Below are 26,956 nucleotides of genomic sequence, written 5' to 3'. Positions count from 1 at the left end.
TTTATGGGCCTGCAGAGTGCCAGATACCTCCTATAAAAGGACCCCAGACCCCTTCCTGAAAGGCAACCAATTGGGTTCAGTCCAGGTCAATTCAGAAGAGAAGAGAAGATCTTCAATACTTAAAGTATAGTCTAGCTAAAGTAAGATTCAAGCAGAGTCCGGTTATTGCTCGACGTTCTGGTTTCGTCTCTAAAGACTTGGTATAGCCATTATAATCTTTATATTTCATATCATATATGACTTTGATCTTAATCTATATTATGTTTTCTATTTATCATGTTCTTAGTTTACTTCAGGTACATACTTGATATAGTCGTAGTTATCTTTAAGTTTATGCATAGGATCACAGAGCGCTCGACTTAGTACTCAAGTGGGTTGAGTAGCCGAAATTTGTGTAAGCGTGGTGCTTACACATTGTTTTGCCTGTGGATGCAGCCTCCATTCCGGAAAGTGTGGTAGATCGCGTGAGTGATAGCCTCATTGATCCTCTGTAGTCCACCCCCGTCGTAGCACTAGTAGGACATGTGTCACGATGGAGGAAGTTATATTTCTGCTACGCTCCTCCTTAGAGATGTCCCTTATGCATAGATGAAGAGTTAACTATTACTATAAGTGTATATGCCTCTGTATACTTTGACATGTTGCACTACCCTAGATCTTCACATCACTGGCGGTTCAAAAACCCCCTTCACTGTCGAATTTTGAACCGACGGTAGCATACCGGCAGTGATGAAGGGGGATCATCACTACCGGTTATAAAAAACGGACAATGATGTGGTTTTTAGGAAATCCAAAAACTAAGCTAAAAAAATAGGGAAAATTTTTAATTCTAGGAGAGGCCCCTTTTCGCATGAAAAACGCGCACTTCGCGGCCACCTGCGCTCGAACCCCTGACCTCCTGCATCATGTCTTCGGCCCCAAACCACTCCACATGCAAGCTATTTGTATCCAAATGAGATTTTCGTCCTAGCCATTTTATGTTCATCTAATTTTGAAATAAGTATTTGGAACCCTAAACGAATTCAAATGAAAAGGTTATCCACTACAAAGTTTTATAACTTTTCGAGATCTACAACTTTCATTTTGATAGTTTCTCCATCCGAGGTCGTTTACAAAATTTGAATTTCAAATTTGAGAAATTCAAACGTAGTTTTCTATGACAAGATGATTTCAAATCAAAAAGTTGTCAACTACAAAGTTTTATAACTTTTTGAGATGTACAACTTTCGTTTTTGTTGTTTGTCCATCCGAAGTCGTTTAAAAAATTCTAATTTTAATTTTTTAGAAATTCAAATATAGTTTTCCTTGACAAGATAATTTCACATCAAAATGTTGTCAACTACAAAGTTTCATATTTTTTTGGGATCTACAACTTTTATTTTGGTAGTTTCTCCATCCAAGGTTGTTTACAAAATTTGAATTTCAAATTTTAGAAATTCAAACGGTAGTTTTCCTTGACAAGATGATTTCAAAATCAAGAAGTTGTCAACTACAGAGTTTTATAACTTTCTGAGATCTACAACTTTTATTTTGGTCATTTGATCATTTATTCATCCGACACAGTGGTAGTAACATTGTTCACAAATGTTATATATTCCTCTTATTATTTATGAAACTATAGGAGGGATATGTAAATTTTATGAACAATGTTACTACCACTTTATCGGATAAAAAAATGACCAAAATAAAAATTATAGATCTTGATAAGTTCTACAACTTCTATGTTCATGACTTTTTCAGCTGAAATCATTTAGTGTTCCAAAATGACGTTTGAAGTTGCTATTTTTTAAAATTCAAAATTCAAATAGATAAAACACAATCACATCAAAAGTTGCCATCCTCGAGTTTGTCTGTCAAACGGTGGTCACCAAGCTCCAAGCTAGACTCTGATGGCTCTGTGCTGTGGCAAGTCATTGAGGAGACAGCGTGATGTTGGAAGACAGCTAAGTAGGTTGGAGACGGTTTAAAATATGTAGAAATCAGAATAATACGGCGCATGAGTTGGCACAGTTTGCCATTAGATCTAGAAAGTGTCTGTTTTTTTGCTTGCTTTCGAGAGTGGGTTATGTCACTTTCTAAGGATGCTACTTAAGTATTAATAAATTTCTTTTTCCCCGCAAAAAAAACAGATTCCAACGTGTGGGAATGAAACAAAACATTTCTAGTGGAGTTTCATTATGTTTCCAATTGAGTAAAATGCACCATGGGTTCTTAGACTTTTAATGAATTCTCACTTGGGTCCTAAACTAAAAAAAGTAACCATCTAGGTCCTCAATGTATTGTAAATTCTCACCTAGGTCCTCCAACTAAACAAGTGACCATTTAGGTCACCACATCACCTCTATATGCATGCGTGGTTATGTCAGTGCGGTTGTCCAGACTAGGTGAAACTCGTAGGGAAAAAAAGCTTTCCTCCCTTGTCCACTCCCTCCTCTGTCTCCCTTTCGTACCGTGCCCACCTCGTGGTTGCGCCCTTGTGCTCGCCTACACTGCCCGCCGGCCTTGCGGCTATGCTTGCGCTCCGAAGCCGTGGAATGAACAAAGAGAGGTGGACTGCAAGAGAAAGGGGACTACATGGGCAGAAAGATTGAGAGGGAGATTTTTTTTCCCAACTTTAATCAGCACGGCCATGTATGCAGTTGGTGGTGGCGTTGAAGGTTTTGGACCTTTGGTCGAGCACAAGTGCACGGCGGTAGATTGAGGACATAGATGGTCACTTTGTTAGTTAAAAGATCGAAGTAAAAATTAACAATAGATTAAGGATCTAGATGATTACTTTTTAGTTCGAGGACTTAACTGAGAATTCATGAAAAGTTTAAGGACTCAGAGTTCATTTTACTCTTTCTATTTTATTGATAACTATGTGCACTGGATTCTATCTTAATGGAAATAATCTCTCTGATGTATTACCTCATTAAATATACGAATGAAACTCTCACTAATATTGGCTTTATAGGACGGTGACATACTTATGGCTGCCGGTGAAGATTAAAGAACTACTTCATATACCATTTGATTTTATTTTTTTGGTCAGACAGAAGTTTGTAAGCATTTTTTTTGTCGGACAGAAGTTTGTAAGCATTATATTGAGCTCCAAAATATATATGGAGGTTTCGAGCGCAGTAATATAATCTGCAATTCTGCGTTTTCTTTTTACTTCCCTCAGCGATTCTGCTCGTCGTATAGCGCCACCAATCTAGGACTTGATGACCGTGTTATTTATTGGAGGCAGTTGTCGCACGCGACGGGAGCACACGACCCGTCTTCAACCTCCCGCCGCGCCCCTCGTCCTCAACCCCACGCTTGCCGCCGTTCCTGCTCCTCTCGCCCCCGCCACTGGCCACCGCCCTGCCACGGGCGCTAGGGTTCGCCGGAGCTCCACCATGGCCATGCTCGTCTGCGACGCCGAGCTCCAGCCATGGCGCCCCAACCCCACCTTGGCCTGGCCGCCGCGACCACCACCAGACCCCCTAAACCGCCCGGCCTCCTTCCCCACCGCCTGACCGGCCTGCCTCCCCCTGCCAGCCCTTCTATAGCCCGCCGAATTTAGGGAAGGGTAGGGTGCAGCCGCCAAAACCCTAGCTGTCAGCCAGAGTTGGGGAAGAAGACCCGAGCGCGGTTGAGCATGGGCGTGGAAGAGGAAGGAGGTAGAGGAGGAGGCCTACCTCACCGGCGCCGTCAGAGAGGGAGGAGAAGCAGGAGGAGGCGAGCGCGAGGAGGGCTAGGGGTCGCAAGCGCGCAACCGGTCACGTAGTAGAGATTCCATTATTTATAGCGTTCATTGTCCATCCTGTTATCGTGTCTACCTTACAAGTCAAAGCTTCTAGACGGTACCTTATCAACCATGACGTCTATATGATTGAATTTCTTGGTGGCAGTTGCTCACATGATATGTTCGTCTAACCACGTGATTATTTCCTCAATCAAATTAACTTAAAAAAAACAGCTCCATTTTTTACACTATATACGTAAGCACTCATAAACACGCATGTACACTCGTCTCTAAACGTACACATATACACGTATCCCTATGAACACCCTCTGAAAAACTAAGACAACAAATCTCAAGATAATAAAATTATCATATGTATCTCCATCAACAGACATATCACTTACCGCTGGAAGATGTCGTTAAATCCTAAAATAAATCTAGAAAAATACAATCACCCATGCCTGATTGAGGCTAAACAGTATGCAAAATTCCACAAGAAACCAACCCACTGAATTACGCCCAATTCACAACCTATCTATGTTTGTTATATCAAATGATGGTGATATCCTCTCAAAAAATATTGATATCTGTACACCGAAGACCTCGGATGCATATCAAACATCCATCTATTTTGATCTGTCTGTAAACTGAATTTTGTACACATGGTTTCTTAACCCTTTAGTCTACCAGCACAAGACACAGCAATAGCAGCGAACCTTAAATTACAGTACACATTTGGCTTAGTCTAGTAGTGCACTTTTAGCAATCAGTTTAAGTATATACACCCAAAATTTAATTTAAGGATTAAATTGCATGCTTCTAAACAAACAAGGAGAGACAGACTCGTTCTTACATGGAGGCTTTATTTCTTCACCAAAAAGCTCTCCTTGAGAATCTCAGCAGCCAATATTAGTAGCTCCACCATCTCCATGCCTGCAGAAGAGAGTGGGTCTACTTTCCCAGACTTTGATTTAGGTGAATCAGATGGATCGCACAGAGCTTCATATGTAATTGCATCTGATGAATCCCCAGACCAGCTTACTGGAAGAACCACATTAAGAGCTGTCTTCATAAGGTTTGCTTCAGTTATAAGACTGTTGAGCGCTTCAAAGGTACTCTCCAAAGAATCAGCTGACTTGATATCATCATAAGCCTGATAAGTTTGTTACTAAGAAAGTTAGTTATGTATCACAAATTACTTAATAAGCTAGCGATGCAACCCAAAAAAATCCTGCCAAATGGCTGCCTCGGTGCCACACCATCCAAAAGTTAATAAAGTTAATGTTTGAATTAAGATATGGATTGAGGTTGCCACCCGATAATAGTATGGGAAGGTGTGATGCTGCCCTGTAAAGTGCTTAAAGCATTTTACAATAGATCAAAGTTTTTGTACTGCCTTCAGAAGAATATTTAGTGTCAACTAAGATTACACCCCTAACAGTATGGCAACACACATCAGACGAATGTACACGCATATGAAGATTCAAACTTCAAAATTTTTGACCAATAATTTGACAACAATTTTTAATTGTTATAACATAAACTTGATATGATTAGATTTGTAATTAAATCTAGTATCTAATTATCATAAGTCTATAAGTATAAATAATATAAAATAAAATAAATACATGGTCAAAGTGCAATTTGGGAGACCATGTCATATCAAGCTATGCCTTATAAAAGACAATGGAGGTACTAATTGCTAAAATATTGGGCACGTCATTTGCAGCTAACTTGCATCTCCATATTGCAACAAACTCAATAATCTACATATATTTGGTGCATGCATGTCATTAACTAGGAAATCAACTTAAATGGCTTAGAAAGAATGTTGCATTTACATGAATGCATTATTCCTGAAGTGCATCAGTTTATCTCTGTATACAATCATCTGAGCAATTAACACATCTTTCATCTAGAGGGGAAAATAATCACAGTAACCCATTAAGAACGCTAGACCAATCTACCCTTCAGTTTATCTCTGCGTGCAATAGTACACTAGACCAATGTACCCTTCAGTTTGACAGGAACACGTGGCTGTCTCCTAGATAGTGCCAATGACAGATGATGGAGCAGCTTTGGCGACACACTAACAGCAGTTGGGAGTGGTTCAGTCCATGTCAAGGGTGTTGGTGCCCAAGACAGCAGGTCCCCGACTCCGGAGTTCATAGCTTGATTGGGTAATGGCGCCAGGAGGGTTCCCTGGACACCCTATGGTGAAGGGGGTGAGATTAAGAGCAGCAGAGGTAGATTAGGAGATAACTTGTTTCTTGATTGATTCCTCATAAGCTGATTACAGAGTATATATAGAGCAGCCCAGCCCCTAGGCGCCCAGCTCTGGTCTCCTCGTTTCTCTCCCCATTAATCATTCTCTCATTACTCTAATCTCTTCCCCATAATACTTAATTGCTACTGATTACAGCTGGTGCCTCCTTGGATGCCGCCCTGGCCCTTCTGGCCACATCCCGAGCCCTGGGACGCCGTTCATATTGGCGCCCCCACATCACATCTCTCCCTCCCTCGACGAGCAGCTCGTCCTCGAGCTGGAAGCTTGGATAGCGGTCGATGAAGCTGTCGGGTGGCCGATGCTGTGGGCTCGCCTTGCCAATGCACCAGCACCGGCCGCACGCCCCTGGCCAAGCGAGTGCGCGTGGCGCGCTCTGGAACCGGCTGCGTCGCGCCGTGGTGGGTGGGGGGCAGCGCTGGTGGTGTTGCTGGTGGCATCCCCACAAACTTCTTCAGCAGCCCGACGTGGAATACATCGTGCAGCCGAGCGCGAGGAGGCAACTCGAGGCAGTAGGCGACGTCGTTGATGATGGCTGTGATGCGGTAGGGCCCGTAGAATCGGGGCCGGAGCTTCCCCTTGGTGACCAGTGCAGGGACGCTGGGGCGCGATGGCGGAGGCGCAGCCAGACCCAGTCCCCAACAGCGTAGCGAACGTCGTGGTGGTGCTTGTCGTAGAAGCGCTTGTAGACCGCCTGAGCCTGCTCCAGGCGAGCGCGAGCGTCCACGAGGAGCTCATCGCGTTCAGCCATGCTTTTGGCCACCGCAGCCACCCAGGTTTCGCCGGGCTCATAGGAACGGATGGAGGAGGGCTCACGGCCGTAGACCACCCAGAACGGCATGTCCTTGAGCGCAGACTGGAACGCCGTGTTGTAGATGTATTCAGCCCAACGCAGCCAGCGCAGCCATTAGCGAGGACGATCCCCACTGAGGCAGCGGAGGTACATGACGATGACTTTGTTGGCGGCCTCCGTCTGGCCGTCAGACTGGGGATGAAAAGCTATCGTCATGGGCAGCTTGGTCCCAGTGAGCCGCATCAACTCCTTCCAGAAGATGGAAGTGAACACCGGATCTCTGTCCGAGACAATGGACTAAGGGACCCCATGGAGGCGGACAATGTCGGTGAAGAAGACCTATGCCACTGATTCCGCCGAGTAGGGGTGAGCCAGCGGAATGAAGTGACAGTACTTACTGAAGCGATCAACGACCGTGAGTATGACGGATTTGCCGCCAACGCGGGACAACGCTTCGATGAAGTCCATTCCGACAGCGGAAGAAGTAGGCCTGCTGGGTGCAGGTGTTCAGACTTGTAGCGCTGGCAGGTTGTGCACGCCTTGATGTAGTCCTGAACCACCTTGCGAAGATTGGGGGAGTGGAAGTCGCGACGCAGACGGTGAAGGGTCCGCTGGACCCCTTCATGGCCATCATCATGGACGGTGGCTAGGAGCTCGAAGAGGAGTGCTGAGGCGGCCGGGATCTAGAGACATCCCTCCGGGATCTAGAGACATCCCTGGAACGCCACCAGACCATCAATGAGTGACCACGGGGCTAAATCAGCGCTAAATCAGTGTCGTGGGCTTGGCGTAGATGGTTGATGAAGTCAAAACGTGGCCCTGATATAGCCAGGACCGCGAGTTCCTCGGTGTCGCAGCGGGACAGGGCGTCAGCCACCGTATTGGTGCTGCCCGCCTTGTACTCAACGAAGAAATCGAAGCCGAGAAGCTTGCCCACCCAATGGTGCTGGGGAATGGTGGCCAAGCGCTGATCCAATAAAATTTTAAGACTATAATGGTCAGTTCGTACCGGAAAACGTCGCCCCCACAAGTATGGCCTCCAATGGCGGATGGCGAGGACAAGGCCGATGAGTTCTCGTTCATATGCCGCCAAGGACTTGGTGGTAGCCGGAACGCAGGTCAAGCTTAGTGAAGTAGCGAGCACCGTGCAACTCATCCAGGAGCTCATCCACCACTGGAATTGGGTAAGCATCTTATACAGTGATGGCGTTGAGGGCTCTGTAGTCGACGCAGAGCCGCCACGTACCATCTGCCTTCTTGACCAGCAACACAGGGGACGAGAACGCCGAGTTGCTGCGCTGGATCAGCCCATGTGCCAGCATGGTGGAGCACTGGCGCTCCAGTTCATCCTTGTGGGAGGCAGGGTAGCGGTAGGGTCTGACGGCCACCGGCGAGGACCCCGGGACGAGGTTGATGTAGTGGTCCCGGGATCATGGTGGCGGCATGCCGGTGGGCTCGGCGAATATGGAGCTGAACTCGTCCAGCAAGGCCGGAAGAAGGTCGGCGGTGTTGGTTGTCCCGGCGACGACCTGCATGCAGACGCGATGGTCCTGGTGCCAGAACGACATGGTGAGTGCGCCGAAGTCCCAGAGAATCGGCTCGAGGGAGGCCAACCAATGTGTACCGAGGACGACGTCATAGCCAGCCAGTGGCAAGGCAAAGAAGTCGGTGGAGGACTCGCCGTCGATGGAGAAGGCAGCGGCGCGGTACATGCCAGGGCACGGCACGCGCTCCCTGTTGGCCACCGTCACCTTCATGTTGCTGCGGGGAAGGAGCTGGAGTGAAGTGCGGGCCGCGTCTTCTTCGGAGACGAAGTTGAGTTGAGCCGGAGTCGATGAGCGCGAGGAGGAAGGCACCGCCCAGCTGGATGCGCACTTGCATGGTGTCGTTGGTGCGGACCCTAGCCATGGCGAGCAACGAAATGTGCGGATTGGCTGCCTCAGTTGTTGCCACGAACTCCCCGTCCTGGACGTCGTCGGCTTCATCATCTACAGCCTAGTTGAGGAAGATACGCTGGCAGACGTGGTTGTGGCCCTAGCCAAACTTTTCATTGCAGTTAAAGCATAGGCCGAGGCGACAACGCTCCTCCATCTCAGTCTGCGAAAGATGCTTTACCTGACGACCCTCGACTAAGACCATGGAAGGCCCAGCCTTAGCCGGAGGGGCCGGAAGCGCCAGTTGAGGAGGTGGCCCTGGAAGGAGGCCGCGCGTCAGTGCTCATGGAGGTGCGGGTGGAGGTAAGGTCACCGCGACACACTGCTCGTGTTGCTCCAATTTGCGGGCGAGGCTCATGGCGACGATGAGGGACTAGGGTTGTGGATCTCGACGTCGAGGATGAGTGGTGGCCGGAGTCCGGCCGTGAAGGCCCGGACGCGCTGAGCCTCCGTCATCGGCGGACCGAAGCGGAGGTTCAGCAGTTCAGAGAAACGCCGCCAGGATGGAGCGCTGTTGGTGAAAATAGGACTCACAGCGGTTGAGGAAGGCCAGCGCATCGGACTTGCCGTCGAACTTGGGAAAGTCCAGCTTCTGGAACTTGGGTGAGCGGTCACCATGGTGGTCACCATGGCCCGAACCCCTAGAGCTCGAGAAGGACGTCGTCGCTGGTCACTCCTACTGAAGGGCGACAACTTGCCCTTGCAGGTCACTGATGGAGGCAGTAAGGGTTTGGATGAGTTTGGCCAAATCTATTGTGGTTGGCTCGGCCATGGGTGATGATATGGAGGCGGTGGAGGATGAAGGTGAGGTAGGAACAGATGGAGTGGTGGCAGCTGGGTGGGCTGGAGGTGGTGCAGCGGAGGAAGAACGCCTGGAAGCCGATACCAGGTTGTCAAGGGCGTTGGTGCCCAAGACAGCAGGTCCCCGACTCCAGAGTTCGTAGCTTGATTGGGTAATGGCGCCAGGAGGGTTCCCTGGACGCCCTATGGTGGAGGGGGTGAGATTAAGAGGAGCAGAGGTAGATTAGAAGATAACTTGTTTCTTCATTGATTCCTCATAAGCTGATTACAGAGTATATATAGAACAGCCTAGCCCCTAGGCGCCCAGCTATGGTCTCCTCATTTCTCTCCCCATTAATCATTCTCTCATTACTCTAATCTCTTCCCCATAATACTTAATTGCTACTGATTACATCTGGTGCCTCCTTGGATGTCGCCCTGGCCCTTCTGGCCACATCCCGAGCCCTGGGACGCCGTTCATATTGGCGCCCCCACATCACAGTCCATAAGACAAGATCGACTTCCTTTTGCCAGCCAGTGTGCACATCATGACAAATATTGCTCAGCATGAAGTTTGGGCACAATGACTTCAAAAGTGAGCAAATGGTCTCTGTAGAGGAACAAGTGGGCTCTAAGAAAGGTAGGTTAAGACTTAAGAGGGTGTTTGGTTTGAGAAACCAACAGCTATTCACGTGCCTGAACCTTGATTGCTTCTGCTGGGTTTCAACTCTAGCCTATCCCAACTTGTTTGGGACTTAAAGGCTTTGTTGTTGTTGTTGTTTGGTTTGAGAAACCACCCCATCCTATATGAGGTGGAGTCATAATTCATCCCATGAATTTTGGTGGAATAATTCCATCCTCATTCTTATACTAATTGTTAGCTTGTGAGAGCTGAGATGATGGATTGAGATCAACCCATTATATTCCATAAACCAAACACAGAAGTGAGGAGTGAATTTTGCGGTCACATTCCTCAAACCAAACACATCCTAAGTTGAGCTGACAATAAAGGCACAATGGCCTATCTCTTCTAAGAGTTGGGTAGGAACCCGTCTCTTTTTTTCGGTACTTGAAAGTAGAGCAGACACTTTGGGGAACTTTATGACCTACCAACTGGATTTGACAGCAAACTACTAAACTGTATGGTGACACCAAGTTTCACTAATGGAGGATAAAGTGCAATGAGGGTGGTGCGAGGGTGTGTAGGTGGGTGGAGTGAGTGTATCTTAAAAATCACCTAGCATGTGGAAACAATCAGTTCAGATTGTTCTCAGCCAAATGCAATTTCTCATTTCCAGTCAACACATCTTAAGTCTTAACAGACCACAGTTAATAGAAGGATAGAATAATACCCCTCCGACATGACACTCAACAACAACAAAGCCTTTAAGTCCCAAACAAGTTGGGGTAGGCTAGAGTTGAAACCCAGCAGAAACAATCAAGGTTCAGGCACGTGAATAGCTGTCTTCCAAGCACTCCTATCTAAGGCTAAGTCTTTAGGTATATTCCATCCTTTCAAGTCTCCTTTTATTGCCTCTACCCAAGTCAACTTCGTTCTTCCTCTGCCTCTCTTCACGTTACTATCCTGGCTTATGATTCCACTACGCACCGGTGCCTCTGGAGGTCTCCGTTGGACATGTCCAAACCATCTCAACCGGTGTTGGACAAGCTTTTCTTCAATTGGTGCTACCCCTAATCTATCACGTATATCATCGTTCCGAACTCGATCCCTTCTTGTATGACCACAAATCCAACGCAACATACGTATTTCCGCGACACTTATCTGTTGAACATGTCGTCTTTTCGTAGGCCAACATTCTGCACCATACAACATAGCAGGTCTAATCGCCGTCCTATAAAACTTGTCTTTTAGCTTCTGTGGTACCATTTTGTCACATAGGACACCAGATACATGCCGCCACTTCATCCACCCTGCTTTGATTCTATGGCTAACATCTTCATCAATATCCCCGTCTCTCTGTAGCATTGATCCTAAATATCGAAAGGTATCCTTCCTAGGCACTACTTGACCTTCCAAACTAATATCTTCCTCCTCCCGAATAGTAGTGCCGAAGTCACATCTCATATACTCAGTTTTAGTTCTGAGTCTAAAACCTTTGGACTACAAAGTCTCCCGTCATAACTCCAGTTTCTGATTCACTCCTATTCAGCTTTCATCAACTAGCACTACATCGTCTGTGAAAAGCATACACCAAGGGATGTCCCCTTGTATGTCCCTTGTAACCTCATCCATCACTAAGGCAAACAAATAAGGGCTCAAAGCTGACCCTTGATGTAGTCCTATCCTAATCGGGAAGTCATCCGTGTCTCCATCACTTGTTCGAACTCTAGTCACAACATTGTTGTACATGTCCTTAATGAGCCCGACGTACTTCGTTGGGACTTTATGTTTGTCCAAAGCCCACCACATAACATTCCTTGGTATTTTATCATAAGCCTTCTCCAAGTCGATAAAAACCATGTGTAGGTCCTTCTTATTCTCCCTATACCGCTCCATAACTTGTCTTATTAAGAAAATGGCTTCCATGGTTGACCTTCCGGGCATGAAACCAAATTGGTTCATAGAGACCCGCGTTATTGCTCTTAAGCGATACTCGATAACTCTCTCCCATAGCTTCATAGTATGGCTCATCAACTTAATTCCCCGATAATTAGTACAACTTTGAATATCCCCTTTATTCTTGTAGATCGGTACCAATATACTTCTCCTCCACTCATCAGGCATCTTGTTCGATCGAAAAATATGGTTGAACAGCTTGGTTAGCCATATTATAGCTATGTCCCCGAGGCATCTCCACATCTCGATTGGGATACCATCCGGTCCCATCGCCTTACCTCCTTTCATCCTTTTCAACGCCTCTCTGACCTCAGATTCTTGGATTCTCCGCACAAAGCGCCTATTGGTGTTATCAAAAGAGTCATCCAACTGAAATGTTGTGTCTGTATTCTCACCATTGAACAATTTGTCAAAATACTCGTGCCATCGATGTCGGATCTCATCCTCCTTCACCAAGAGATGCTCACTTTCATCCTTAATGCACTTAACTTGGTTGAAGTCCCTTGTCTTTCTCTCACGAACCCTAGCCATCCTATAAATGTCCTTCTCTCCTTCCTTCGTACTCAAACGTTAGTAAATATCCTCGTACGCTCGCCACACTTACAGCTCGCTTTGCAGTCTTCTTTGCCATCTTGTACTTCTCTATGTTGTCCACACTCCTGTCATGGTACAAGCGTCTATAACACTCTTTCTTCTCCTTAATAGCCCATTGGACCACCTCGTTCCACCACCAAGTATCTTTAGCCTCGCCTCCACTTCCTTTGGTTACTCCACACACCTCTGAGGCCACCTTCCGAATGTTGGTTGCCATCTTCTCCCACATGTTGTTTATGTCCTCTTCTTCCTTCCAAGAGCCCTCTTTGATAACTCTTTCCCTGAATACATCTGACGTCTCCCCTTTCAGTTTCCACCACTTTGTTCTTTCAATCTTAGCTTGTTTATCCCTACGGGCACGCACCTGAAAACGAAAGTCTGCCACCAAAAGCTTATGTTGAGAAACAACACACTCCCCTGGTATCACCTTGCAACCCAAGCATGCTCGTTTGTCCTTTCTTCTTGTGAGGACAAAGTCAATCTGACAACCTTCCAAAAATCAGAAGCAGATAGGCCCATTGTACAGTGAGGTAGCTAAGTTTTTATCTAGCAAATATTATGCATCATTCATGCATTGTTTTCGAAAAAATTTCTTCCCATGATAACAAGTGCATCTGTCAGTTCAAATAGCACACCTTCAAAAGCACAATTTGCAGTCTATGCACTGAAGAAGTGAGACGCTCAACAGTACCAACACCTTCAAGAAGCGTAGCATTTTCAACTCTTAACCTGCAATGCAGTAGCATGAAACAGAAAAATTAATGTGGAAATGCATGTGCTTGAAAAGAGAAGTTTGTGTTACTAGTTTAATATGCCATCACATCTTAATAGTCAAGAAAAAACCAAAATGAGTTCTTTTGCCAATGTTTATTCCACCAAGTTTCTCGTAACATTTTGCTATGCATCTACATGTTCCGATCATTGTATTTTTAACAGCAATAATTTCAATCAGATGCTTTTAACATGAAGGAGAGAAAAGGCAACAGGAAAATAAAGCTAAACACTTTTAGTTAGGGGACACTGGGATCAATAATGAATTGATTCCTTGAAGTTTCATGAGCAATCAGCAATCCCCCTCTTCCAAACAGGTATTTAGGGTAAAAAAAGAAGTCTAGAATCCTTGTCTGAATACGAAGCAACATCTCTAGATGCAATCATTTTTTTTAAACTTTGACTAACACAATGCCAGCCGTCTGAATTCTTTATCAGATTTTGCAAAACATATTACAAAATATTATTTGGAGATCTGTGATGGTGTCTAAATAAGCGACAGTTCTGCGTGATTTAGTATTCTCCAATGTAGCATTTTGAAATCATTATTAGTGAATTATAGACCAAAAACAAAATGTAGGGAACAATGTGCAAGTAGAACAATACATCTATGTCACAAACCTTGCAACATCCACTGAATGCTCTTTGCAAACTGTATGATCATTTCCATCAGAGCTCCCATGTCCAGTAGTACTACTTTCTTTTCTCATCCAGTGTCTTAAAGATGTCCTCTTCAGCATAGTCTTCAGCATCCCTTGTTGGTCATGCCCAGGAATGACTTTAGATGAATCACCAGTATCATGACCTTCCTTCACAGCAGAGCTGCTGAGCAGAAAAGATAATACAATTACAATAATAACATGTGTAGTTTGGACCCCCACAAAAAATATGTTAAATATTTGCATGTTTGCTTCTGATGCAAAGAATTGGAGGTGTTATGCCTGTACAAGACACCAAGTTGGCCACCGGAATGGTCCTTGCATGCTCAATGACCAAACTCAAAGGAACAAGTCTACAGATCAACCAAATTTAATTCAATATGATTAAGGTTATTACAGTTCTGTTTAGTGTGTGGCTTTCTATGAGGCCCTTCACAAAAACCAAGCTTTGTTATAGTGATAATGCTGTGACCAATGTTACAAAAACCTATCCCTTTTTTTAAAATTAAAAACCTATCCCTTTATTCCCTTAAAAATATTACTCCATTAACAACAAATTGGGTTATCATGATTACTTACTGAAGAAAATACTTACCCCTTCAATAGCAAATATTGTTCTTTCAGTTTTGCTAATTCCATCAGGACCTTCACCTTTTCATCTTTAACCTGTACAAAAAAGATGAAGCTAGTCAAGCGACACACCCATCCAACACTACAAGAGTGCTGATGTGCAACAGAAACTCACAACTAAAAATAAGGAGTAGGACACGACTAATTATTGTCAATCAAGGATGATACTACTGGCAAACCACCAGTGTTAGCAGTGTAGATAGTCAAGTTCACAATATATTGACAAATTTCCCAAGAAAAATTCAAGTCCAAAACTAATTCTAGTCATTTAGTGCATATTTTCGAAAAGAATCATATGGTTCAGTTTTCCTTTTCCAACAGTTAGGAGCAAAATGCACAAAATAGTAATGGTATGAAGTATCAACTTCATGACAATGCCAAATGAGACTGCACCATACTTGCACTATTTAGAACACTCGTCATATCATTCAAATATGTACGTTGTGATTGAAAAGTAACGAGAAGTAGAAAGTGTAGAGGTAATACTTGAGATAAGTTCTTCTGGAGTTCCTCGATAACAATCAGGTCTCTCTGTTTTTCTAATAGGTATCTTTCTTGTTCCTGTGAGAAGAGCATAAGTGCTTCCATCTGTAACGGACACCATTGTAATGTGAGATTATTCAATTCCAGTGAAAAAAATTCATAATGTATTTGTAACATAAAATATGATGTTCGCTATCATCTCACAAATTTGGAAATTAAAACTCAACTTGCACGTGGAGAAACAAAAAGGACAAATCTTGTCAAGGAGTATAAACAAGACCAACTTAAATAGTTGGGGAGAGTAAATCGAACCAAACGTTAGTTTATGGGGTTATCTGAACATTGGCCAAACTTGGAGGTAGTAATTTGAACTTTTTCCACCCCAAAAAAGAAATCTCACTATAACTTTCGAACAAAATTGGGAAAAAGAAAGTTAAGTAGGGCTATCAGAAATTGATTCATGAGGATCAAAAACAAAAAGAATCACTGGTGTTAAGTGGTACCTTCTCCTGTAAGGCTTGTGCAAGTGCTTTAGATTCATCAAACGACACGGAGTTAAGATCAGCAGGAGAATCACTCTGCAGCATATGCAACCACAATAAGCTGTGATTATCTATCAGAAGTGTTTCTTCAGGAAAAGAAAAGAAGGTAAATAAATTTGTAGGTACATATCAGAACCCTGATCCCTGAATAGGAAAAGCATTTCCCTTTCTTTCTTTTTTTTTTTTGAGAACGCAGGAGAGCTCAAAGCAATTCCATTTTTAATTCAGCACTCGAAACACTACCGAATTATTCCCCAGCAAAGAGCTAAGAAGTTCACATCTTCATCCACTATCACTTTCTTCATTCATGTGCCCACCATGTTAAGTGAGCTTATAACATGCTACCAAAAACACATAACATGTGCCTTTGTGCCAAGGTTACAAAACACGCTAGGCGCTGACCCTCCGCCTAGAGTTTAGGTGTGCCTAGGCGTTTATATCGGCCTGTACTATGTATATGTAATGTAATTGACTAACTATGAATTAAACACTAACATGTGTGTAATTGTTGTTGCTACAGTACCAAAGAGGAGGTTATGAGAAGAGAAATAACAAATAAAGGTATATCTAATAGTATCTTGTCAGAAAATAGAACTTCTAGGGAGCAGAATGTAAGGAATCAGTAAAGGGAATCATAATAAGGAAGTTTCCAGGAATTCTTAGAAAAGGGGCCAAATCACAAAATTGCCCTCCCGCCCTCCCTCACTCAATGCTGCCTTGTCTGCTCCCCACACCACCACGAGCGGCGGCGCTCTCTAGGCGCTGACCCTTCGCCTAGAGCCTAGGCATTTATATCAGTCTGTACTACGTATATGTAATTGACTAACTATGAATCATTAAACACCAACATGTTTGTGTAATTATTGTTGCTACAGTACCAAAGAGGAGGTTATGAGAGGAGAAATAACAAATAAAAGTATATCTAATAGTATGTTGTGAGAAAATAGAACTTCTAAGGAGCAGAATGTAAGGAATCACGTAAAGGGAATCATAATAAGGAAGTATTAGAAAAGTAAGGGGCTGCAGGCCAGTCGCAACACTCTCCCCACACCACCACGAGCCAGAGCGCAGTCACGCATGCTCCCCACGCCGCCACAACCCTAAGGCCTTCCCCTGCTGCAGTTCTGCTCCCTTCCCCTCCCCTTCAAACAGATGTGCATCAACGATGCAGGACCAAAGGTGGACGAGGGAGAACAAGAGGAGACCGTGCAGCTCCCTCCCTCAGGCAGCGTGTCTCTGGATCTGGGGGCATGTCGCCTATCCCTCCGCCTACCCCCCAAGGCGAGGTGGTGCCCCTCCGCCCACCCCCCTAGGCGAGGTGGTGCCCCTCCGCCCAGCGCTTAAACACGCCTAGGCGAGCACCTAACACCGCCTTTTGGAACACTACCTTGGTTGATTCAACACTAATTGCAGTAAAGGACATTCAGATTATGCTACTTTCACGATTAGGTCCAAAAAAATTAAAATATTTAACATAAGCCATGAAACATGTGTTTGGTCCATCAAATTTGAATATTCATCACACATTAATCCATCCATCAATTATCAGCTTGACATGCAGATCCCACTGCTAAAGAGGTGTTTAATGTCAACACAGTTTTCAGTTAATTTGATTTGACTAGAAAGGCTTTGTTATTTTTTTTGTTGTTGTTGTTGATTTGACTAGAAAGCTTGCCCTAAAAGAAAATGTCGTCACTTGTCAGTTTCTTACAGAGCTAGCATCTTATGATCCTAAGACATGCTATTTCCATATATTTGCTCCAGTTCATGCTATGTTATAGCAGTTGTGAATGTCGAACACATTTGAAGTGTCACATTCAGAATTCTAACTTAGTGGCCGAAAGGCTGAAGTTCAGGAGTAAGAGCATTCAATTATGATTTATGGACTAATTTGTCAACATCCTCAAAGCATATGTTTCTGTAGCCAATAAACATAGGAAGAGGCTCAGCATAAATGTAGAGGGAAAAGAAGTTTGCTGTCACAACATAGGAAGAGGCTCAGCATAAACGTGTACAAACCTTAGGACATGTGCTAGGACTGATATCTGTAGTAACATGCACATCTTTACAACTGCTGTCACAACATTGAATCTCATCGGCAGGGTGTTCATTAACTTCAGTGTTGATGCAAATTTTAGTTAGCTTATCCTGAATCTCTGCAACAACTTTGATCAACTGAAACGATTCTTCTTCCAATATTTTCATAATTTCAGCCTTTTGATATGTGTAGAACTTTTGAAGTTCTGAAAATCCATTTCTCAGAAATCCATCATACAGTGCCTGCACTCCAAAGTATACAAATTAAAGAGGTCATGAGAAAGAACAATATAATACTTCAGAATTGTACCTGTCTTTTCTCTAATATCCGTGCATTTCTTTGCAAATGCTGTTCAATCTCAAGGCCCTACACAACCAAAAGCAGTAGTTTTCAACAAACCAAAAAGATTTGTTATACCCAAACTTCACTTAGCATTTCCAAGCTTATCTTACCATCCTTAAGTTGCTTTGCAGCTTTGATATTTTCGCTTTAAGTGACTCTTTCTCCTCTTCTAAAGATGCCTACAAAAAATGTCAAATACATTGAACGAAAAATCTCTGATGCAAAACAATCAGTAGCAAGATGCCATTATTCAAAGCACTTTGGTTTAGGTCCAGATCAACTGGAAAAAATTTCAATAAACAGTAACTCGTGGACACTTTAAATGCACCATTAAAGCAGTTCTTGAGAACAAATTAGGCCCTGTTTGGTTGAGCTGTGGCTGTGGGAAAAAGCTGCTGTGGGCTGTGAGCTGTGGAAAAGCTGCTGTGGGCTGTGAGCTGTAGAAAAGCTGAAAGCTGTTTGGTTAAACAAGTATAAAATATACCTTTTATCTTTATCTCTCTTGAAACAACTATGGAAGAGCTTTTTATTCCACCAATTTCGAAAAGCAGAAAGCCAAAAGCCAAAAGCAGGGTCAAACCAGCTTTCAAAAATGAACTACGGAAAAGCAGCTGCTTCTGAAAAAGCACCCTCCAAAAGCAGCCCCTTTGGTTGGGCTTTTGGCTTTTGGGGCCAAAAGCCAAAGCCAAAAGCCCAACCAAACAGGGCCTTAGGGTCTGCAAGTCATGTTGTATTATTCAAGTACATGGCACAATTAGTTCAATTAGGACATGACATGATGATAGCTGAATAGGACAAATGAGGAGATTAGCACTAAATTTATGAGTTCCATCAATAACACGGATGTTTTATATCCATGTATGGAGCAGTATGTTGCATGAGAAACTGGGAATCAAAGCATAACTGCAAAAGTCCTGAAACAGATGCCACCAAAGTTTCATCATTTCCTATCTTCCGCATTCCTTTAGTTCCCAGAATAAAACTGAGCAACAAGCCAACAGCATTAAGATGTTCAGGGGAGGAAGGAGGGAGGGGCAAGCACCCCCTTATGATAGATGAATTCCTCTTATGCACATGAAATTCAATGAAAAATGTTGATTTTGCCTTCTAATAATTTATCTTTTAGCATTTGTTCCCCATATCTATAATTTTCTGGCTCTGCCCCAGATGATGTTTAGTGCCACAGATAATTTGTATCTTGCAAGACAAATGAAAGAAACTAAATAACATAACTAAATATGAATTATTCTTTATAATGGATAAGGGCTTAAGGTTTACAATGTACTTCAAAGTTGAGGTTCCGCCATCAGAGCAAAAACTCCAATTGTCAGCAGAATCATCTAGAAGGATTGAACACTTCTCTTCAAAAGTAACGCTTGAAGAACATTCAGAGTCTCTGCAGCGAAGGTCATAGAATTTTAGAATAACCTGAAAGAGAATCAAATATCAGCTTCTGACTGGAAAAAGGTCGAAAATAGGTACAAGTCAGAAAATTATTACAACAGGCTGTAAGGAATATATAACAGACAATAAACAACTATGTAGACGAAATACATAGGTAAAGGACATTCTTATTTATTTTCAAAAAAGGACATTCTTATATACTTGGGAGTTCATTAAGATCACTATTGCACAGAGTAGAGTAGTCCTTCTAGGTCCAACCAGTTCACAACCTAGAGTGCTGGGAAGAAGAAAAGAAAGAACTATATGAATCCTAGGTTCAACCAAGACATGTCAAACACATACAGTGTGGATACAGAAATGTAGCAGTTTTCATAAAGATACCAAATTATCAATATTAATGTTTTGGCGTCCTGGGGTGCGGGCATCCACTTATTACACAAATTCCAACTATTCATATTGGCAATCAACAAAAGTTACTTACTTTCAAGGACAATTCTGTATGCGCCTTCAGCTCTGTCAGTTCCCTCTGCAAGTCATCATTTAAGTGTTTCTGTTCATCAATCGCTGATTGATATTCTCTCATCCTGTCAATCAGTAAGCATCACGATATTTTGTGCCCTTATCTAAAAGAACTGTAAGTGGCAAGTACAAGACAAACAAGAATGGAATTTAAAAACATCATGTATTCATGTTACAATTCCATCATCATTTTCTGAATGTTAAATGCTCATAAAAGAGAGAGAAAATAAAACATCACGTTTCGGTTTAAAAAAAATCAAAACACCCCGTTATATGTTCTTTTCAATAGAGTTTCGGGTGGTTTGTGCGTACCAACAATTAAGACCATAAAATCAAGATATATGTACTCATATATAGCCACTAAAACCTCACTGGTACATTCATCCACCAGAGAACTCATCGTTGAAATAAAAGATCAAAACATTGTCATCTTATAAGTTCACTAATACAGTATGTAAGGTCCTTTAGTCCATGTCACAGTTATAGAAACAAATCACATATATATAAGTAATAAGTAACAGTTATGCAACATACCTTTCCTCAAAATCAGCAAACTTTCTTGACACTGCTTCCTCCCGTTTTTTTGCTTTCTCACACTAGATAAACAGAATAATATGTGATTCCCAAATTCCAGCAGAAAAAACAAAGTCATGCTCGCAGCATTTGTATTTAGGTACAGAATTAACTTATTAAGTAAACTAAAAAGAACCTCCATTAATGAACTGTCCCGTTCAGCAAACGCTTGAGCAACACTGCTCTGGAAAAATCTTACTTGCTTTTCTAGATCCTTGTTCTGCATTGTTATTACAGGAAAGGCCATATCAATAACAAGAATATACATATATGCAAGGAATCTCAAGAGAATGCATAACCCTTTTTAATTGCTAGTTTGCTACTCGCCTACTCCACAACAAAGTATCAATTTCTACACAAGAAAACGATGATTTTGCTATCTTGCACTACAGTTCATGTCACACTTGTGCCGACTTGTAGAGAAGACATGCCTCAAAGGTTTCCTTCACAAAATAAGACCAAGCACGAGTGAGCATGACTACACTGCTGAAATTTGCAATTTGACTTCAATTTCCAATCAGTAGATTTTGGACAAGGACAAGCATTTCATTTACGTTCTTCGTATTTCCACATTACCTTCTGCTCTAACAAATATCTCCCCTACACAAATTCTTTATCTAACAGTATTTACTCTTAGTTGGCTTCATTCCCTGAATCAAACACTTCTAACTTCTAATCCATCGCCCTGCCTGCACCTTTAAGGCCTTGCAACCCCAGGCAGGTTCAAGCATAAGCATATCCTATCCACTAGCAGTCCAGACTCATTACAGTTGCATTTTTTACATTGAATACATCTAATACAGAGTATCACTTGTTGCTTCTGCTTCTTGCCTCATCAGCGATGAAGAAATTGAGTTTGTGTTCAGCAAGCAATGTCCAGTAAGGAGTACTGCCCAAGATCAGGATGGAAAATGGCATTCTGCTGGGATGACCTACTCACTAAACAAATTTCATCTAATAACCACATGTGCATGCCCTATTACTCTTTGCCTATATATAAAGATAGAGGAGAAGAACAAAATCAGCACACATCCCTTAGCAATGTTCATTACTGCTAAAAGCTACAGTTTATTAAATAAAATAGCCACATATTTTAAGTCAAAGTAAGAAACCTTTGATAGTGCAGCACCATGTAACTCAGCAAGTTGGCTCTGAAATTTAAGTAAATGAAAGAATGAGAAAACAGAAAAATAAAGCTGCTATAAATAACAGTAGGGAGAAAGAAGTAGCACACCTTAATTCGATAAGCTTCAGCAAGCTCCTCTTGCAAATTTTGATTCTCTCTTAAGCAACCCCCTAACTTTTTCTGGAGGTTCTCAATATCCTGTTCCAAAGCTGTTGTCCTGAATAGTTACAACAAAAATATTGCTTTGTTTGCACAGTGAATAAAAATGAAAGCTTAAATTAGATATGGAAGCACCTCTGACTAAGCATTCGAGTTGCAACAGAAACATAACCAGGCCCGGCTTGTTGCATACATAATTGCTCAATATCTTTTCTGAGTGCATCACGCTCTGCAAACAAAGTATCTATCAGCACACCCTGTGCCACAAGAACATATACATATACGATGATAAAATCATTAAACAAAAAAGCTCTTAAACAAGTACTGCCTCCAGAAATAAATGTGAGTCCATCCAGGAAAAATGAGAGAATACGCTATCCAAAAGATCAGCAGTTTTCTCAAAACGTCATACTTATACGTGTTGGAATTTGGAAACAAATATAATGGAATGAACCAAGGACTTGGGCAGCTCTTTCAGGCTTTTTCAGAAATTGCATCATACTGGCATACATAACCAAGTAACTCTTGAATTTCTCAGTAATAAAATAAGTTAAGTGATTAATCTCAGTGTGCGCTCCTAATACCTCATCTAGGAGTACTTAGATATGTCAGAGGGCATAATTTCTCGTTTTATAGAAGCAAAGGAATTCCAGTTGACTATCTGCATTTTTTTCATATTAAATAGGTTGCATAGTTATACTACGTCTTCCTATATATTAAATGAGGAAGCTCAATCGAACTGCTTCAACAAGAAAAAAAAGTACTGAAACTAATCTACAGGATGAAGAGTTGATCCACAGAGAACTGCATTAATAAACATCACAAAAAAGCAGTATGGTATATGATGGCATTGATTAGCGAAATAAGTACAGATGTCAATCTTGTGTTGTGTAGCACAGTGCACAGATGTGATGTGAGTCTTACCTCGCTGGAGATCTTCAACTCGACGAGTTAACACTTCAACAAGATCTACTTTTTCATCCATCTCTACAGAACAGAGAAAAGGGGTGCATTTTTTCTTGAATGACCAAAAGCATTTTGATATCATAATTACTGAAAAACTTAATAGCAAATTTATTAGAAATAGAAACATGTTGAGGTCATTACACAATTATTTGATTCAACAACATAACCAGTTACCAGTCTTCCTTAAAAAAAATCAAACTAGCCCACAAAGCACAAACATAGTAGACTAGCAAGGGCACTTAGATTTTTAGCATATCCTGAGAAGGTACGGTAGAAAAATATTTGGTTCCTGTGGAGAAAATGGCTTCTGAGGGCATGATCGGATGATCCCATGACGAGAAATGGTACTAGAAGCATATGACTAGGAAAGTGGAGCTTCAGACCATATATTATTCTAACAGGGAAAAAGCCAGAGAGTGCAGATGAAAAATAGAACAGAAATGACTAGCTAAGCCCCAAGAACAACTTCAAAGAGGAATCATAAATTCATTATGACCAAGACTAGGAAGTAAGAACCTTAGGTTTAAGAAAAAGGAGTCATAGAACATGTTCTATCCTACTCCCTCCATTCCAAATTATAGTTCATTTAGCTTTGTCTTAAGTCAAACTTCTCTAACTTTGACCAAGTTTTCAGAAAAAATGAAAAATATATCAACATCTACAAATTCAAATAAACGCTCCATCGAAACAGATTTCATAGAAAATTTAATGGAACTAATTTGATGTTCTAAATGCCGATGCATTTTCTATGAACTTGGTCAAAGCTGAAGAAGTTTGACTTAGGACAAAGCCAAAGCGAACTATAATTTCATTCAAAAAAAAGGTGAACTATATTTGGAACAACAGGAAGTATTAAATTAAACCATCATAAGGTATGTTCGAGAAAAAACTATTGTTGTAAGGTATTAGAGCAGTTCAAATCATCATATAGACAAAAGTCTGTTGAAAATATAAGTAAACCTGCACTTTAAACAACTTCATATTTCCTGCAGTCAACAAATTACCTTTTGCCACTTGAACAAGACATATTCTAATGGATGAAATATTTCAGAGAAGGTTGATCAAAATCATTAATCTGAAGTGGAATTTGGAATTACCATATTGTAACCCTTCAACCCGTCGTAACAATACTTCCAAAGAATTCTGTTTTTCATCCTTTTCTGTTTAGAATCATAAAGATAATTCAATTACATGGGTCTCATTGTAGCAAGTATAACACAATCAAATAAATGTACTCAAAACAGAAACGAAATCACATGCCATTGCCCAAAAATAAACTTCAATGTAATATTTTTTTTCTGGAAAATGGATCAGATATGTCAATTAAGTGATGCAAGAGGCAACTAACAGTTGGACAGTAGGGAACATTGGAAATTAAAGAAAATTTGCTAGTTCAATTCGCTCAACAATTTTTGTTCCCTGACAAAAGGCAGCAGCAGAAGCAGAATTTAAGGCAGGGAACTAACGAAGTACTTCATGGTGATATGAGACATGGGAATATATTTGCAGTAATCCTTCTATAATGACTATTTAAATTTTGGGAGGGAGGAATTGAGTCTAAATCACAAATGTTAACACTCATTCAGGAATCAAAGTTATAAACAGTTGCATGCAAGAGTCATGCCGAATAAGATCTTAAATAATATCCTGACATGGATTTTGCTAAGCCTCAATATTTGCATCATTTATTTTGTAGCCCAACTCCAACTTGTGCTTTCAGTTCTCACAAACAAACAGAGCTCCCCAACCATAATAAGCAACAAACACACAATAAATGTCCTTAACCTACATGCAGCAAGGTGGCACACAAAGTCCTCAAGAATTTTGATATTTTGCATGATAACCTTTCATGTGCCCATTTGCACTACTGCTTCAGTACAGCCTACTTTCTGTGCTATGGAAATGCAATTCCTTTTCACTGATGGAATCAGTTTAGTTGGCAGCTACCCCACAATGACCTCCGGTAAACCTGTGATCAACAGTGCGCTCTACTTGGAAAGAATTTTGGATTGATCACATGAGACAGAGTGGTCCAGTCTTAGGACAAACACCCACCACGAGGTAAGAACGAAGAACTGATAACACCATAGCACAAAGGGAAGCTAGAACAGACAAATAATAACACCAAAGGCGGGAGATTACCGCGCTGGAGCTCCTCGACGCGACGAAGCAGTTCGGAGGAATCTGCAGCTTCGTCCATTTCAGAGCCCACCCGAGGCACTGCTTGCAGGGGCAGAGACTCAGTAAAGGACACGGGTGTATGTTACCAAAAAAAAAAAAGGACGGGTGTACACATGTATATCCAATCAATTTTTTTGCAAAAAAAACGAAGTTTGTAGACATGTATACTACACTTTTAATTGGATCAGATCAGATCGGAATACAAATAGCTTAAGGCCTTGTTCGTTTAGCCCTGTGATCGAAGATAGTACAAATTAGCACAATATTCCAGGTTAGAATTGTTCCCGGTGTCTAATACTTGATAACCGAACAGGCCCTAAGCTAGGGTTTGGATGCTCGGTTTCGCACAGCAGGAACGGAAGAGATGGGGTGCACATACCTGGTGAGGGCTCGTCGTCGGCAAGGGCCCGGAAATGGCGACCTGGGGGGCTGGCGTATGGCGGCGGCGACGAGTCGTCGCCACTAGAGACAGAGAGAGCATGCGAGGGACACGGGAGAGCACCAAGACCCAACGCGGGGGCAACTACAGAAAGAAAGGGGCTGCATCGTTCCAGCGAGGTCTTCAGCCAGTTTGGCTAGTCTTGTACGATTGTATAGTATCGTGGATTATAAGTTACAACGCTATTTTTCGCTCATACCAAACCCAATCAGACAGCAGTAAGCCGCTTGCCTCGCCTAGCCTGCTGTGCTCGCACGGTCGACTAGGTGCTCGCCCAGACGAGCGAGCCGTATTGGCTCTGCCTCGCCAGCTAGGGAAATCTCGCCCACACAATCTATGAAGCATTCAGATGGGAAAACCAAACACATCTGCTGGTTTGCTACCCTCGCTCAGCAAGGCATCACAGTGCTGATGGAACCAATCGGTCCAATTTTCTCTCGTATGCACCTCTATCTTAGGTGACGGCCGTGTAATCACATAACTAATATACTCCCCAGCATATCTATATCTATATCTATATATATCTCTTATTATAATCTTAAAACACTCCAATAAAAATGTATCTAGACATGCAAGTTGTCCACCACAACAATGCACCGTTACATGCAACTAAAATCCACTATCACAAACAATGAGATAGTAAGATGTCCACATCATCGAGACAGATGAACATTTTATTGTCCACGTCAACATACCATGCAATTTATTAACATCAATTTATAATATTTATTTCTTCGTATAAGTATTATGTATAGTCAGTTTCATTCTAAATCATTTACAATGCAAACCCTCTCCGCCTCGTTGTAGCAGCAGCCACTACAGGAACTGCAGCCATAGCTGGAGCAGCAGCGGCTCTTTGCTGCAGCCGAACACATCCTAATTCCCACAACAACGCATATGATATGCTTTAAGCCCTTGTTTAGTTGAGGTGAAAGTTAGAATTTAACTACTATAGTACTTTCATTTTTATTTGATAATTAGTGTTCAATCATGGACTAATTAGGCTTAAAACGTTCGTCTCCCAATTTCCCACCAAACTGCGTAATTAGTTTTTTTCATCTATATTTAATGCTCCATGCATGCATCGCAAAATTCGATGTGATGTATACTGTAGCACTTTTTTGGAACTTCTTTTGGAACTAAACACGGGCTTAATAAAATAGATAAAGTAATATTTTGTGGAACTATATTTATGCATCAATGCAAATTTGATAGATTTGTTAACCACGTGACTTTTTGTAGGTTGCCACATGTATATAGAAGAATTGAACTCTATATCCATATAATTTTATTCCTTAGCAATAATAGATAGCAATCCTATTCGCAGATATTATCTCCGATGGATGCAGTAGGGATATAAGATTTTGGCTCTGTTCGCTTGAGCTTATAAGCCAGAATCAGTCTTACTTTTTCAGCCATAGAACAGTGTTTTTCTCTCACAATAAATTA

The 26,956-nt window shown here is 42.2% G+C and overlaps 1 protein-coding gene across 4 annotated transcripts; it reads right to left on the bottom strand.

Annotated features, from left to right (window-relative positions):
* Nucleotides 1–4,214: 4,214 nt before the first annotated feature.
* Nucleotides 4,215–25,627, bottom strand: LOC136529199 (uncharacterized). 4 transcript variants are annotated; one of them, XM_066522308.1, is made up of 20 exons: nucleotides 25,448–25,627; nucleotides 25,030–25,107; nucleotides 23,985–24,047; nucleotides 22,846–22,908; nucleotides 22,057–22,150; nucleotides 21,871–21,979; nucleotides 21,749–21,787; nucleotides 20,773–20,856; nucleotides 20,598–20,659; nucleotides 20,026–20,128; nucleotides 19,419–19,568; nucleotides 18,251–18,319; nucleotides 18,108–18,164; nucleotides 17,780–18,040; nucleotides 15,722–15,796; nucleotides 15,222–15,323; nucleotides 14,701–14,771; nucleotides 14,068–14,271; nucleotides 13,311–13,404; nucleotides 4,216–4,865 (listed from the first exon to the last, which is right to left on the bottom strand). In XM_066522308.1, the coding sequence occupies exons 2-20, from the start codon at nucleotides 25,085–25,087 to the stop codon at nucleotides 4,575–4,577; spliced, it is 2,049 nt and encodes a 682-aa protein (XP_066378405.1). In that variant the 5' UTR covers nucleotides 25,088–25,107; nucleotides 25,448–25,627; the 3' UTR covers nucleotides 4,216–4,574. The 4 variants fall into 4 exon arrangements, with proteins under 4 accessions (XP_066378398.1, XP_066378405.1, XP_066378412.1 ...); XM_066522295.1 differs by having other exon boundaries at nucleotides 4,218–4,865; nucleotides 14,068–14,268; nucleotides 25,448–25,580; XM_066522301.1 differs by lacking the exon at nucleotides 25,030–25,107 and having other exon boundaries at nucleotides 4,215–4,865; nucleotides 21,871–21,971; nucleotides 25,448–25,569.
* Nucleotides 25,628–26,956: the final 1,329 nt, after the last annotated feature.

Source organism: Miscanthus floridulus, chromosome 2, assembly GCF_019320115.1.
Source record: "Miscanthus floridulus cultivar M001 chromosome 2, ASM1932011v1, whole genome shotgun sequence".
Lineage (NCBI taxonomy): Eukaryota > Viridiplantae > Streptophyta > Magnoliopsida > Poales > Poaceae > Miscanthus > Miscanthus floridulus.
The sequence above is the reverse complement of the archived record's forward strand: the minus strand, read 5'-3'. Positions and strand labels throughout refer to the sequence as shown.

What these genes read in the sequence shown, in the direction of transcription:
- LOC136529199 (XM_066522308.1), bottom strand. Translation starts at nt 25,087, where the DNA reads ATGGACGAAGCTGCAGATTCCTCCGAACTGCTTCGTCGCGTCGAGGAG. An exon ending in CGTCGAGGAGCTCCAGCGCG is followed by an intron (nt 24,048 to 25,029) that starts GTAATCTCCCGC and finishes GATTCTAAACAG; the next exon opens with AAAAGGATGAAAAACAGAAT. An exon ending in GGGACAGTTCATTAATGGAG is followed by an intron (nt 20,660 to 20,772) that starts GTTCTTTTTAGT and finishes CTGTTTATCTAG; the next exon opens with TGTGAGAAAGCAAAAAAACG.